At 49.2% G+C, this 12,398-nt stretch overlaps 1 protein-coding gene across 1 annotated transcript; it reads left to right on the top strand.

Moving 5' to 3' along the window:
- Positions 1 to 391: 391 nt before the first annotated feature.
- LOC146355844 (uncharacterized) lies at positions 392 to 9,615 on the top strand. Its single transcript, XM_084830677.1, is given in 7 exon segments — positions 392 to 1,196; positions 1,726 to 1,852; positions 2,123 to 2,223; positions 2,416 to 2,542; positions 6,416 to 8,108; positions 8,110 to 8,228; positions 8,231 to 9,615. Coding segments are annotated over 7 exon segments (2,868 nt in total). The 5' UTR covers positions 392 to 791; the 3' UTR covers positions 8,527 to 9,615.
- The last annotated feature ends 2,783 nt before the right edge of the window (positions 9,616 to 12,398 follow it).

The following is a 12,398-nucleotide window of genomic DNA, read 5'->3' as shown; positions in this document are numbered from 1 at the left end:
CCAGGGGAAAAACGGCGGCATGTAAACGGGATAAATAGGAGAAGAGGAGGCTCCGCTCCGGACTCCCCGCCCAGCACCACCGTAAGGCCCCTGGATCAATCCCCTTCCTGGTCCCCGTTTCTCCCAGAAGGGCTTGGGGAACTTTGCAGGCCGGGGGTGGGGGGGCGTCATCTCTCCGAGGGTTAAGGCCAGAGAGAGTGTCGCTTCCTAGAGCGGCCCCGAAACGGACTGGCCGATCCGTCGCCACTTCCGCCGCCCCCGCCCCGAAAAGAGCCCGCTCCCCCCCGCTCCTTCCTTTTCCCCCCGCATGGCGGCCGGTGAGGGGAAGGGGCGGGATTCTGAGATGCCCCCCAGCCCCGCCTCGCCTCAGAGGGCGGTGGCCTGCGCAGGCGCCTCTCGCTGCTGAGCCGGGCAGGAGGTCCCAGCACCCGGCTCCGGGGCAGGATTAGTGCAGGGCCGGAAAGGGAGAAGGCGTGAGGGGGAGCAAGAGGGTGACGGAGGGGCTCTTTGGGGCTGGGTCCCAGGGGGGCGTGAGGGGAGTTGCGAGGCGGGAGCAGCGCCGGAGACGCTCTGGCCAGGGAGGGGACCCAGAGGGCGGGTTGGCCTGATCCTCTCGGCCCCAAGACGGACTCGGGGAGCAACGCATCCCCGCCGCGCGCCCCTTGGTCTAGGGCTCCCCCTCCTTCCGTAGCCAGAGTGGGGGGTGAGGGGCTTGTGGCCTTTGCAGGGTGTGACGTCCTCTCTGCCTCAGGGACAAAGTCAGGACCCTTCGCGTCCTGCTGGAGGCTGCGATGGAGCAGAGCGTGAAGGCCGAAGAGCCGGACTCTGCTGGTCCTGGGGCAGGAAAAGGCCCCCGCACCGTCCAGCTCTGGGGAAGAACCGGGCAGGAGAGCCTGAGGGGCAGCAGCAGCACCCGGTGGGAGGAGGAGTGCCAGCGTTTCCGGGGCTTTGGCTACCAGGAGGCCAAGGGCCCCCGAGAGGTTTGCAGCCGACTCCACCGGCTTTGCCATCAGTGGCTGAAGCCGGAATGGTGGCCCAAGCAGCAGATCTTGGATCTGGTGGTCCTGGAGCAGTTCCTGGCTGTCCTGCCCCTGGAGATGGGGAGCTGGGTCCGCGAGTGTGGGCCAGAGACCAGTTCCCAGGCGGTGGCCCTGGCAGAAGGCTTCCTCCTGAGCCAGGCAGAGGAGCAGAGGCAGGTGAGAGAGACTGTCACTCCAGGAGCTCCCAGGAGCTGAGAGATTAAAAATCCCCAGCAGTGTCTCCAAGGAAGGGAAGTCCCATCCCCTGCCTTTCACTGAACCCCCCACAGGACAGTGGTTCTGAATGTGTGGATCTGGCTCTTCTGTGGGGAGGGCAGATCACAAGACAGCTGAAGGGGGTGGGGAGGTTCCAGGAAAGAAAGAGTATCCTACTCCAGCCAGCAAAAAAGGGAACATCTGGGGGCCTCCCCCTCTCCTCTGATTTTAGGAGGGGATTTGGGACGCCCTGGTCTAGTGCTCTTCTGCTGCCAGGGTTGATCTACTAACCCCAATCCAAAGATCCTTGTGTGCCCAACTGCCAGATCCAGCTGTGAGTGAACTCCGGTTTTGGGGAGGCAGAATAAGTGCAGCAGGAGGCCTGAATGCAGAGGGGCTGGGAAACGCTGCCCTCTGCCTCTGCCTGAATCATTCCTTGCACAATGACATAATCACAGTTCCTTCCCTGGGCTCCTCCCTCCTCTTCTAGGAGCAGGGGATGTTAGCCCAGGTGGCCTCGGATGTTGCTGAAGCAGCGAAGGCTCCGTCGGGCACCAGACAGAGGCCACTGTTCATGGAGACCCTGCAGGAGGGGGACGGAGGTGCCACCTCTCCAGGTAAGGACCAGTGGGGCATATTTCAACATGGTCCTGTTCTGACACATAGGCCTGACATTCATGGGCTGCTTTTAAGTACCCTTTGACCCTGTATTGGGAGGAGGAGGAACATTTGAAAAAGGAGACTTGTCTCAATAGATTGCATCTTTATACGAATGAAATTAGGGCCTCAAATCAAACACAAGCTTGATTTTACACAAGGAACCAAAATACAAATGCTCATAAAGTATCAAGTATCTTCTCACCTTCTTTCTTTTCTTTTTTTTTTAGAAAGTGGAGTGACACTCCGAAACAGCAAGAGGACACTGGGGGCTCCCTCTCGGCCTTCCGTTTGTGTTAGAGTGGAAAGAGCTTCTGGGCAGCCAGAACAGGTACGGGAGGCCTGGGTGCCTCAGTCCTCTGCACCTCTTCCTGGGCCTGAAAGGATCATCCATCACAGGTGGCTACCAAGAAGTCTTTGAATGTCCCTCATGGAGCCCTGGATCCTGCAAGAGGACCTTCAACCACCTCCCCTTTCCTGTCTCTCCTTGATCATCTGCTAAGAGAAACTCTTCCTCTTCCAGGCGCCGGTGATCTTTGAGGAGGTGGCTGTGCATTTCACGGAGGAGGAGGAGGCTCTGTTGGATCCAGGCCAGAGAGCTTTGCACAATGAAGTCATGGAGGAGAATTACAGGAATCTGGCTTCCCTGGGTAAGGCTCCCTCTTTCCCTGTAATCCTAGAGTCAAGAGGGGTCTCAGAGGCCATCTAGACCAACCCTGTGCTCAATGCAGCCTCTGTAGGGTGCAGCTCTTTGTGCAACCAGTCAAGTTTCTTGGAATGTCCCCCATTTTTCCTTCTCATGGGAATAGTTTGCGATGGTGCCTTCAGTATTTCAGTTTTCGGGATCTCCCTTCCCTCTTGAGCTCTTTTTTTCCTTTAGGATTTCTAGCCATGGACTCCCACCCAAGTTTTCTCTGAGCTACTTGAAACTGGCTTTCCTGAAGTCCAAAGTGCACATTCAACTAAACTCTGTTTTCGCTGCCCTCTCTATCACGATTTACAAGATGACACGGTCGCTTTCCCCGAGGGCTCCTGCTGCTTACACTTCATCTCCCGTTTCTTCCCTGTTGGTCAGGATTAAGTCGAGGAAAGAAAGTCCCCTTGTTCCTTCTTCCACCTTCTGAGAGATGAACTTGTCAGCAAGTCAAGTCAAAAACGTATTAGATACTCCATTCTTTGCAGGGTTAGACTTCCAGCAGATGTCAGAGTAGTTGAATTCCCCCATGGCTACTATTGCTTGCTGCTGTGAAAGTTTTGTTGCCTGTTCCAGGAAAGCACCATCCATGTCTTCTGGCTAGCTGCCTGGCAAACTCCCACACCAAAATCCCTCTTGCTTCTCCCTCTCTCTGTCTTTACCCAAAGGCTTCCAACAGGGTTTCCATTCTCAGAATCACAGGGTTCCTCACAGATGGATACATTCCTGACATGTAACGCTATTCCCCCTCCCTTCGTGCCGGTTCTCTTTCACGGGAAAAGTGGCGCTATTCCAGTCATGAGTCTCATCTCACCAAGTGTCCATGATACCTATCAGATTGTGCTTAGCATCTTGCATTCGGATGTGAAGTTCATCCTGTTTGTTTCCCATCTTCCCTGCTTTAGTATACAGATATTAGTGGGATCCGTCTCCAACACCTTGTCTCCTCTTCAGTCCTGTGTGTTCTTCTCCATAGAACGTGGCGTAGTAGTGAGCTCTGGGCTTTTGAAACCTGAGTGAGTTTAAAGGCTTTTGATCGAGTTTGTGAGGCTCCTGCCTAAAACATTCTCCCAGTCCCCGTGTGGTACACCCCATCATGCCTCACCGTTTTTCTCTTGCAAGGAGCCCAGGGCGGCTTACATGGTTCTCCTCTTCAGTCTGTCATCACAACAACCCTGCGAGTTAGGTCAGGTGAGCTTCATAGCCAAGCAGAGACTAGAACCAAGATCTCCCAACACGCTCAGCACACTGGCTCCTACATTGACCTGGAGTGGTCCTCCAAAGGGGAGGTCTTCCCAGCTCAGCTATTCTAGCACCTTCATTTGGAGATGCCAGGGATGGAACCTGTGATCTTATTCATGCCAGGTATTCTGTCTCCTTGGTCAGGTACCCTGTTCTATAGCCCATCTGCTCTGGAGCTGTTTGGAGCTCACAGACTGGACAGGGATTCTGTGGGCATTCTGTCCACCCCTCTGCCCAACAGTCTCCCTGCCCATGCTGACAACGGTGGGCCTTGTTGTGGTGTTGGAATTCCCACAGCTGATGGTCTTGGGGGATGTCAATATCCATGCAGAGACCACCTTGTCTACAGCAGCTCAGGATTTTCTTTCTCAAGTGAAATCCCACCCCTACCCCCCAGCACAGGGCACCTTCTTCATCTGGTGTCCTCTTCAGGATAACCAGTGACTGAACAAGGCTTTGATGGCTCCAGGGACACTTATGGATCATTACCTGATCATGTTGGCGTTCAGGTTCTCTTTGCACAAGTGGAGGATCAAATTTGCCCCTAGAGGCCGATGAATCCATGGGGCTTCTTGGGGAGTTCCTGCAGTTTTAGCCAGCACTCCTACCAAGGCCTTGGCCTCTGTCAAAGCAAAAACTTCATGGTTGCAACTCCCCAGAAATCATATAAGTGATGGCAATGAGCTATAGGCTCATTATTGAATTCATAGAACAGTCAAAAGCTAATAACTGTGACTGTGTCAGAGATCAGGATGACACGGTTTCATCTTGCAATCTATATACAGGGCAAGGGACTCAAGTGATTCTTGGTGTAAACCATCCCAGGTAATCAAAGAGAAGCGTTCTAGAAAAAGACGTAAATAAATCTACACACGCAGAGATTTAGTGGCGCTATTCCAATCATGAGTCTCATCTCACCAAGTGAGATTCTCACCTTGAATTCTTCGTTGGTACCACCACACTAGAGCGATCAAGGCCTATCAAATCCAAGAGTAAAAAACATAGGTTAAAGAGTAAGTCCAAAGTAATTCCGCACATGCAGAAATTTCAGCCACTGTAGCTTCCTTTCTTGCTATCTCCACACTACATGGGTCAAGGCACAGGAAAATCCAAGAGTCATGCTCAGTCCAAGCCAGCAGGCACTCTGGGCTATCGAAGACGGAGATACACAATCCATAGCAAACAAGAATTCAGGGTCTATGAAAAGTATAGTGCTACTGTCCATGACAGCTTCTTAATGACACAGGTCAAACGGTGTTGTAGGTTTCACAGACGACTAAAGTGAAACCGACTAAAGTCTAGGTGAGAAGTGTTTCTCGCAGCTCAGAGGAGGGAAGTCCTAAACATGAAGGGTTACAGGCAGTGAGTGATGGATGGTGACACCGGACAATCAAAGATAGACAGTAAAGATGATGTTCCCAGCAAAGGCTCCTAGCCTGAGTCTCTGCTTAAAAGCAAAGGTGGGGCTGCAGTAACACACCTGTTAAGGATCTAATTGACAGGGGATTTTAGCCTATAACTGAACCCTGTGCTAAACAAGGCATTTGTATTCTGCCAACTTGGACTGATGTATCAATCTGTATGACAACTCTGAACCCCCCGGCCCTCCTGCTATTATCTCATGGAGAGGCTTTCTTCACTATAGGGATGTAACGTTCAAGGCTGAAAACTGGCAGCGGGACCGGAATGACTCCACAGACCGTGCTTTCCTCTGAGAGAATTGACGGAGATAGGATCACATTTATTCTCACATTCCACGGGCTAATTAGGCTCAAACCTCCTCCCCCCTGCCGCCACTTCCTCTTGCCAAAAAATGAATAATTGGGCATAGCCAAACTCTTAGGTCCTGGGCTTCTCACTGCTGAACTGGGTTCCAGGCCCTTCCAGACCACTTCCAGTCAGATTCTGACTGTAACGCAGGGGGCCCACTGAAGTGCTGGGCCTGGGCCCCGAAAGCATCTTGGTATTGGCTCAAGGCAGTGAAATGCTTGGGTTGATGGATAGATCCCTGATGGCAGGAAGCACTCTGGAAAGCACGACTGAAACCAGATCGTAAGAGACCACTTACAGTCAATATTAAAGAAAGCCCAGTGTCCACAATTTCTGATCATTATCACCCAGTCCTGCCTTTTGGGGGAAAGATATGAGAGAGGGTGGTGGTCTCTCAATTCCAGGTGGTCTCGGAGGATATCAAGTATTTGGATCCCCAATTTTCATGCTGGTGGATGACTTACATGGGGAACTGTACAGTTTAACCATGTTAGTTATTTGGCATCTATCACTGGCCTATTTTTTCAAACAAGTTTTGTTCTGCTGCCGGGTTATATATAGTGAAGTTTTATTTTATTGTAGTTGTATGTTTTTATTACTCTGAGACATCTTGTAGGGATCATGTCCTAATAGGCTGTCAATAAATACTGGCATAAATAAGTTCAAACCTCCATATACCACTCCAGTTCTCAGCTCTATTCAACATTAGAGGCTAGTTAATATATTTGGAAGAATCTGTCACTCCACTATCAGTCCAAATGGCAAAGTACTGGATTTGTTCCCCGAACTGAAGAAATTACTCTCTTCATTCTTTCAGCTTCTCGGAGAGGCAGCAATAAAAATGGCAAACAACAGAGAGGGAAAACTGAAGATGAACAGCACTGGCTGAAAAAATCTGTTTCATTTGAAGGGACTGACTTCCATGAAATTGTAATACTAAAACAATGTTTTGAAGGACACAAAAGACTTATTCAGAATGGAGAGAATGTGTTGAAATGCTCACTGTGTGGAAAGAGCTTCAGTCAGTCGATGAACTTTCATGAACAACAAATAACTCACAGAGAAGAGGAAATATATAGATGCTTCGAGTGTGAAAAGCAATTCAGTGGCAGCTCAGGCCTTCACCTGTATCAAACTACTCACACAGGGGAGAAGCCCTATAATTGCTCAGAGTGTAGAAAGAGTTTCAGTAGGAACTCCGACCTTAAGTTACATCAAAGAATTCACACGGGGGAGAAGCCGTACAAATGCTCAGAGTGTGGAAAGAGCTTCTGTCAGAGCTCCCACCTTAACTCACATCAACGAATTCACACAGGAGAGAAGCCCTATAAATGCTCAGAGTGTACAAAGAGCTTCAGTCGAAGCACCAACCTTAGACGGCATCAAAGAATTCACACAGGAGAGAACCCCTATAAATGCGCAGAGTGTGGGAAGAGCTTCATTCGGAGCTTCGACCTTAACTTGCACGAACGAATTCACAGAGGGGAGAAGCCCTATAAATGTTCAGATTATAGAAAGAGCTTCTGTTGGAGCTCTGAATTTAAGTCCCATGAAAGAATTCATACAGGAGAGAAACCCCATAAATGCTCAGAATGTGGGAAGACCTTCAATCAGTGTTCCAGTCTTCACTCGCATCAAAGAATTCACACAGGGGAGAAGCCCTTTAAATGCTTAGAGTGTGGGAAGAGCTTCAGTCGGAGCTCCGATCTTAACTCACATCTAAGAATTCACACAGGGGAGAGGCCCTTTAAATGCTCAGAGTGTGGGAAGAGCTTCATTCGAAGCACCAACCTTAAAAGTCATCTAAGAATTCACACAGGAGAGAAGCCCTATAAATGCTCAGAGTGTGGGAAGAGCTTCATTCGGCGCTCCGACCTTAACTTACATCAAATAATTCATGCAGCGGAGAAGCCATATAAATGCTCAGAGTGTGAGAAGACCTTCATTCGGTGTTCCAGTCTTAACTCACATCAAAGAATTCACACAGGGGAGAAGCCCTTTAAATGCTCAGACTGTGGAAAGAGCTTCAGTCGGAGCTCCGTACTTAAATTACATCAAAGAATTCACACAGGGGAGAAGCCCTACAAATGCTCAGAGTGTGGGAAGAGCTTCTGCCAAAGCATCAATCTTAAACGACATCAAACAACTCACACAGGGGAGAAGCCCTATAAATGTTCATACTATAGAAAGAGCTTCTGTTGGAGCTCCGAACTTAACTTATATCAAAGAATTCACACAGGGGAGAAGCCCTTTACATGTTCAGACTGTGGAAAGAGCTTCAGTAGGACCTCTGTACTTAAATTACATCAAAGAATTCACACAGGGGAGAAGCCCTATAAATGCTCAGAGTGTGGGAAGAGCTTCAGTCAAAGCACCCAGCTTAAATTACATCACAGAATTCATACAGGAGAGAAGCCCTATAAATGCTCAGAGTGTGGGAAGAGCTTCAGTCAAAACACCAATCTTAAGCGACATCAAAGAATTCACACAGGGAAGAAGCCCTATAAATGCTGAGTGTGGAAAGAGCTTCAGTAGAAGCTCCGAACTTAACTTACATCAAAGAATTCACACAGGGGAGAAGTCCTATAAATGCTCAGGGTGTGGGAAGAGCTTCAGTAAAAGCACCAACCTTAACATCAAAACATTCACAAAGAAGAGAAGCCCTATAAATGCACTGTGTGTGGGAAGAACTTCATTCAGAGCCTCGAACGTAACTTACATGAACAAGTTCACAGAGGGGAGAAGCCCTATAAATGCTCAGACTATAGAAAGAGGTTGTGTCGGAGCTCTGAATTTAAGTCCCATGAAAGAATTCATACAGGAGAGAAGTCCTTTAAATGCTCAGAGTGTGGAAAGAGCTTCTACTGGAGCTCCAGCCTTAAGTGGCATCAGGGAATTCAGAAGGGGAGAAGCCCTTCAAATGTTTAGACTTCCGAAAGAGCTTCAGTCATGGCCAAAGCCTTAAATGTCATCCAAACACGGAAAAAGCCCTTCCAACACTTAGATGCGGAAAGGGTCAGAGTTTGCTCCACATCCTCGCCTGGCCTTGGCGTGCAGGGTTGGCTGAATCACCTGCAGCTCCAGGCAGGCTGTGCTCTTTAGCTCCAGCCTCTCATCAGCCTAAAGGAAAGGAAGGAGGAGAATCTCCTGGGAGGCTGGTCAGCTGCTCCCGCTTACGGATCGGTCCCCCTGCCGATCTGCCTCTGCTTTGGCTTGTTCTCTCTTTGATCCTGGTCAGCACTTTGGCTGCTTGTCCTCGGCTTCCCGGCTTGATCCTGCTCTAAGCAAATTGGATCAATCTGTATCCTGAGTGACTGTGATGAGCATAGGCAGGTGGGGGCTGCCTTTATCTTGCATACATCCAAAGGGGGCTTGAAAATTCTAGGTTGGCTCTGGCAGTTTGCCGTCTCATTCTTTTGCTCGGAAGTAGAGCTGTTTTTCTTTGTGAATGAGAGTTTAAGAGCCCTATCATAATGCCCTTAGATGTCTGGGCGGGGGGTCAGAGGTTGCTGGGAAGGGATCAATGCAGCCCCCTGAGGATGTGGACGGAGCTATGAGCTTGGAGGGGGAAATATGAGCAGGGATTTCCCACCCACCCATGGCCTCACCTCCCAGCTGCCACTATACCACTTGGCTCCTCCACTGAGGTCTGAGCTCTGTCCTCAGGAAGAGAAAGGAGGCAGAGGGGCGGGGGTGTACCATTGGGTGGGAGGAGAGACGAGAGCGTGTGGATCCACAGGATCCCAGGGCCTCTCAGCCACCTACCCCGCCCCTGGCAGGGTGAGTCAGCGAGACAGGCTCAGAGGCCCATCTAAAGAAAGAAGCTAAATGGGAGGACGGAGAGGCTAAGAGAGCCTCTGCCCTGTCTCCTGCCATGCCAGGCTCTTGCCCTCAAGCCACTGGAATTTCCATGTGCTCCGACATTGGAATGCTCCGTCCTTCAGGCCGTGGTGCTCTGGCAGGGTTGGGTTGCCCGTGGATCTTTGGGTTGGAATATACTTCTGTGGTATTCTTCAATCTGTGTCCAGGGTCTTTCAGGTGGGCTTTTTGTAGGTCTCCCCAAACACCCTCAATCAAGACTGCAACCATTCCAGATCAAAGTAGCCATGTACACTTTGAAGCAGCCTCTTCAGTCTTCTGTTAGCAACATCATGTAACCCTTTCAGTGCCAGATCAACATTCCCCTACTTGATATTCTGATTATCCAGATATTTTAATATCAGATAAGCATGAATATCATATCCAATTTAAACCAGATTAACCCCTGAAGTACTACTATTGACCAGAACAAGAAAGAAAAGCTATTCTATTACTGTTAATGCTTCTGTAATTGTGTTTGAGCCTGAATAGCTACCTGCACTCTCATCATATTTTCCATTTACTTTGGCACGCTGAAAAGGTTGATTCACCTTTCTCACAGTGCAGTACAAGACACTAATGACAATACATATCAAAAGATTTGTAAGAAAAGTATACAATGGGATGGGGGATCAGCTGAAAGAAAGCTGTTGCTTTACGTGTAACAGCTGTAACCGATGTGACAGCTCCTCTGTTGTCATGGAGAATGCGGGATTCAGGCAAGGAGGGCATCATTCTGAGGAAGAGGGAAATGATCCCTTAGAAGGGATCGGCAGACAAACAAATATCCTCTCGCGCCAAGGATGTGCCTCCGGGGGGAGGGGGGCTTGTGGTAGTGGGAGATTTGATCATTAGACACATAGACAGCTGGGCTTGTGATGGCCTGTAGACCACATGGTGAATTGCCTGCCTGGTGCGAAGGTTGCGGCTATCGCGTGCCGTCTACATAGCCTGGTCGATAGTGCTGGGGTGGAGTCAGTGGTCGTGGTCCATTTTGATACCAGTGACATGGGCAAATGTAGTCGTGAGGTCCTGGAAGCCAAAATTTAGGCTGCTAGGTAGGAGGTTGAAATCTAGGACCACCAAGGCGGCATTCTCGGAAATGCTTCCTGTTCCAGGTGCAGGGCCAGCTAGACAGGCGAAGCTGAGGCATCTCAATGTGTGGATGAGACGGTGGTGCCGAGAGGAGGGGTTCAGATTTGCCAGGCACTGCGGAACTGTACTAGAGGGGCAGGCTCCACTTGAACCAAAATGGAACCAGACTAAACAAAAAGGGTGATGGAGCAGCTGTTAACCTAAACCCTAGGGGAAGGCCGACAGGAGCTGGGAATCATCCGGTTCAGGTTAAATCATCCCCAAGGGATGAAGATGAAAATGTTTCTGATTGCCCAAAAGTAGAAGGGGAAGAAATAGGGCAGAAGTACATGGTAGAACATAATAGACAATCAAAGGGGCCAATGTCCCATGGCAAAGGATGCACACGCCAGAGGCATCTGGGGAGGGATACCATGTATAGGTGCATTTACGCAAATGCTAGAAGCCTCCTAGCCAAAATGGGAGAGTTGGAGTGCTTGATTTTAAAGGAAAACCTGGATATTGTGGGCATTACAGAAACCTGGTGGAGTGGAGAGAACCAGTGGGATATGGTCATCTCTGGATATAAACTATAGGAAGGACAGGGAAGGGCGTACTGGGGGAGGTGTTGCCCTGTACGTCAAAGAGGGTGTAGTGTCGAGCGGACTAGAACACCTAAAAGGAGTAGGCTCTTCCACAGAAGCGCTGTGGGTAACAATACCAGGCTCCAAAACTAACTTAGTGCTAGGAACATGCTATTGTCCCCCACGCCAGAATGCTCAGAGTGACCTTGAGATGGAAAACTTAATCAGGAAGGCCTTCAAGCAAGGAAGTCTTGTAATAACGGGCGACTTCAATTACCCCCACATTGATTGGATGAATGCATGTTCCAGCCACGACGAAGAGGTTAAATTCCTCCATGCCCTAAACGAGTGTGCCCTAGAACAGCTGGTCATGGAACCAACCAGAGGGGAGGCAAGCTTGCATTCAGTCCTAAGTGGTGTCACCCAGGACTTAGTACGAGGTGTAAATGTTGTTGAACCAGTTGGAAACAGTGATCACGGTGCTTTCAGATTTAATATATATTGAAGGGGAAAATTGCCCAGGAAGTCCAGCACAGTCAGATTTGACTTCAAAAGAGAAAACTTCTCTGAAATGAGGAAACTGGTGAAAAGGAAGTTAAAAGGGGGAGTCAAGAGGATTAAATCCCTTCAAAATGCTTGGAGATTACTCAAAACCACAATAACAGAAGCCCAGCTAAATAAAATGTATACCTCAGGTTAGGAAAGCACCAAGTCCAGGAGGTCGCCGGCATGGTTAAGAGAGCTATTAGAGAAAAGAGAGCTTCCTTCAGAAAGCGGAAGTCTTGCCCAAGCGATGAAAACAAAAGGCAGCACAAGCTTGTACAAAGGCGATGCAAGCAGGCAATAAGAGATGCAAAAAAGCTTTTTGAAGAGCATATTGCTAACAGCAATAAGGCCGACAATAAAGGATTCTTTAAATATATCAGAAGCAGGAAACCAGCTAGGGAGGCAGTTGGACCGGTGGATAACAATGCAGTTAAAGGAGGACTGAAGGAGGACAAGGAGATTGCAGAGAAGCTGAATGAATTCTTTTCATCCATCTTCACCGCAGAAGATGTAGGACAGATACCTGTGCCTGAACTGATGTTTTTCAGGAAGGGAGTCTGAGGAACTGAGGCAAATAATGGTGACAAAAGATGAAGTTCTCAACCTTATTGATAAACTGAAAGCAAATACATCACCGGGCCCAGAGGGTATCCATACTAGAGTTCTCAAAGAACTCAAATATGAAATTGCTGATCTTCTAACCAAAATATGCAAAATGTCCCTAAGATCAGCCTCTGT

The sequence above is a fragment of the Heloderma suspectum genome, chromosome 2 (assembly GCF_057233095.1).
Source record: "Heloderma suspectum isolate Gila_16-S chromosome 2, 16-S_ref, whole genome shotgun sequence".
Taxonomy (NCBI): Eukaryota; Metazoa; Chordata; class Lepidosauria; order Squamata; family Helodermatidae; genus Heloderma; species Heloderma suspectum.
Note: the sequence above shows the minus strand (reverse complement) of the source record. Positions and strands in the feature narration are given on the sequence as shown.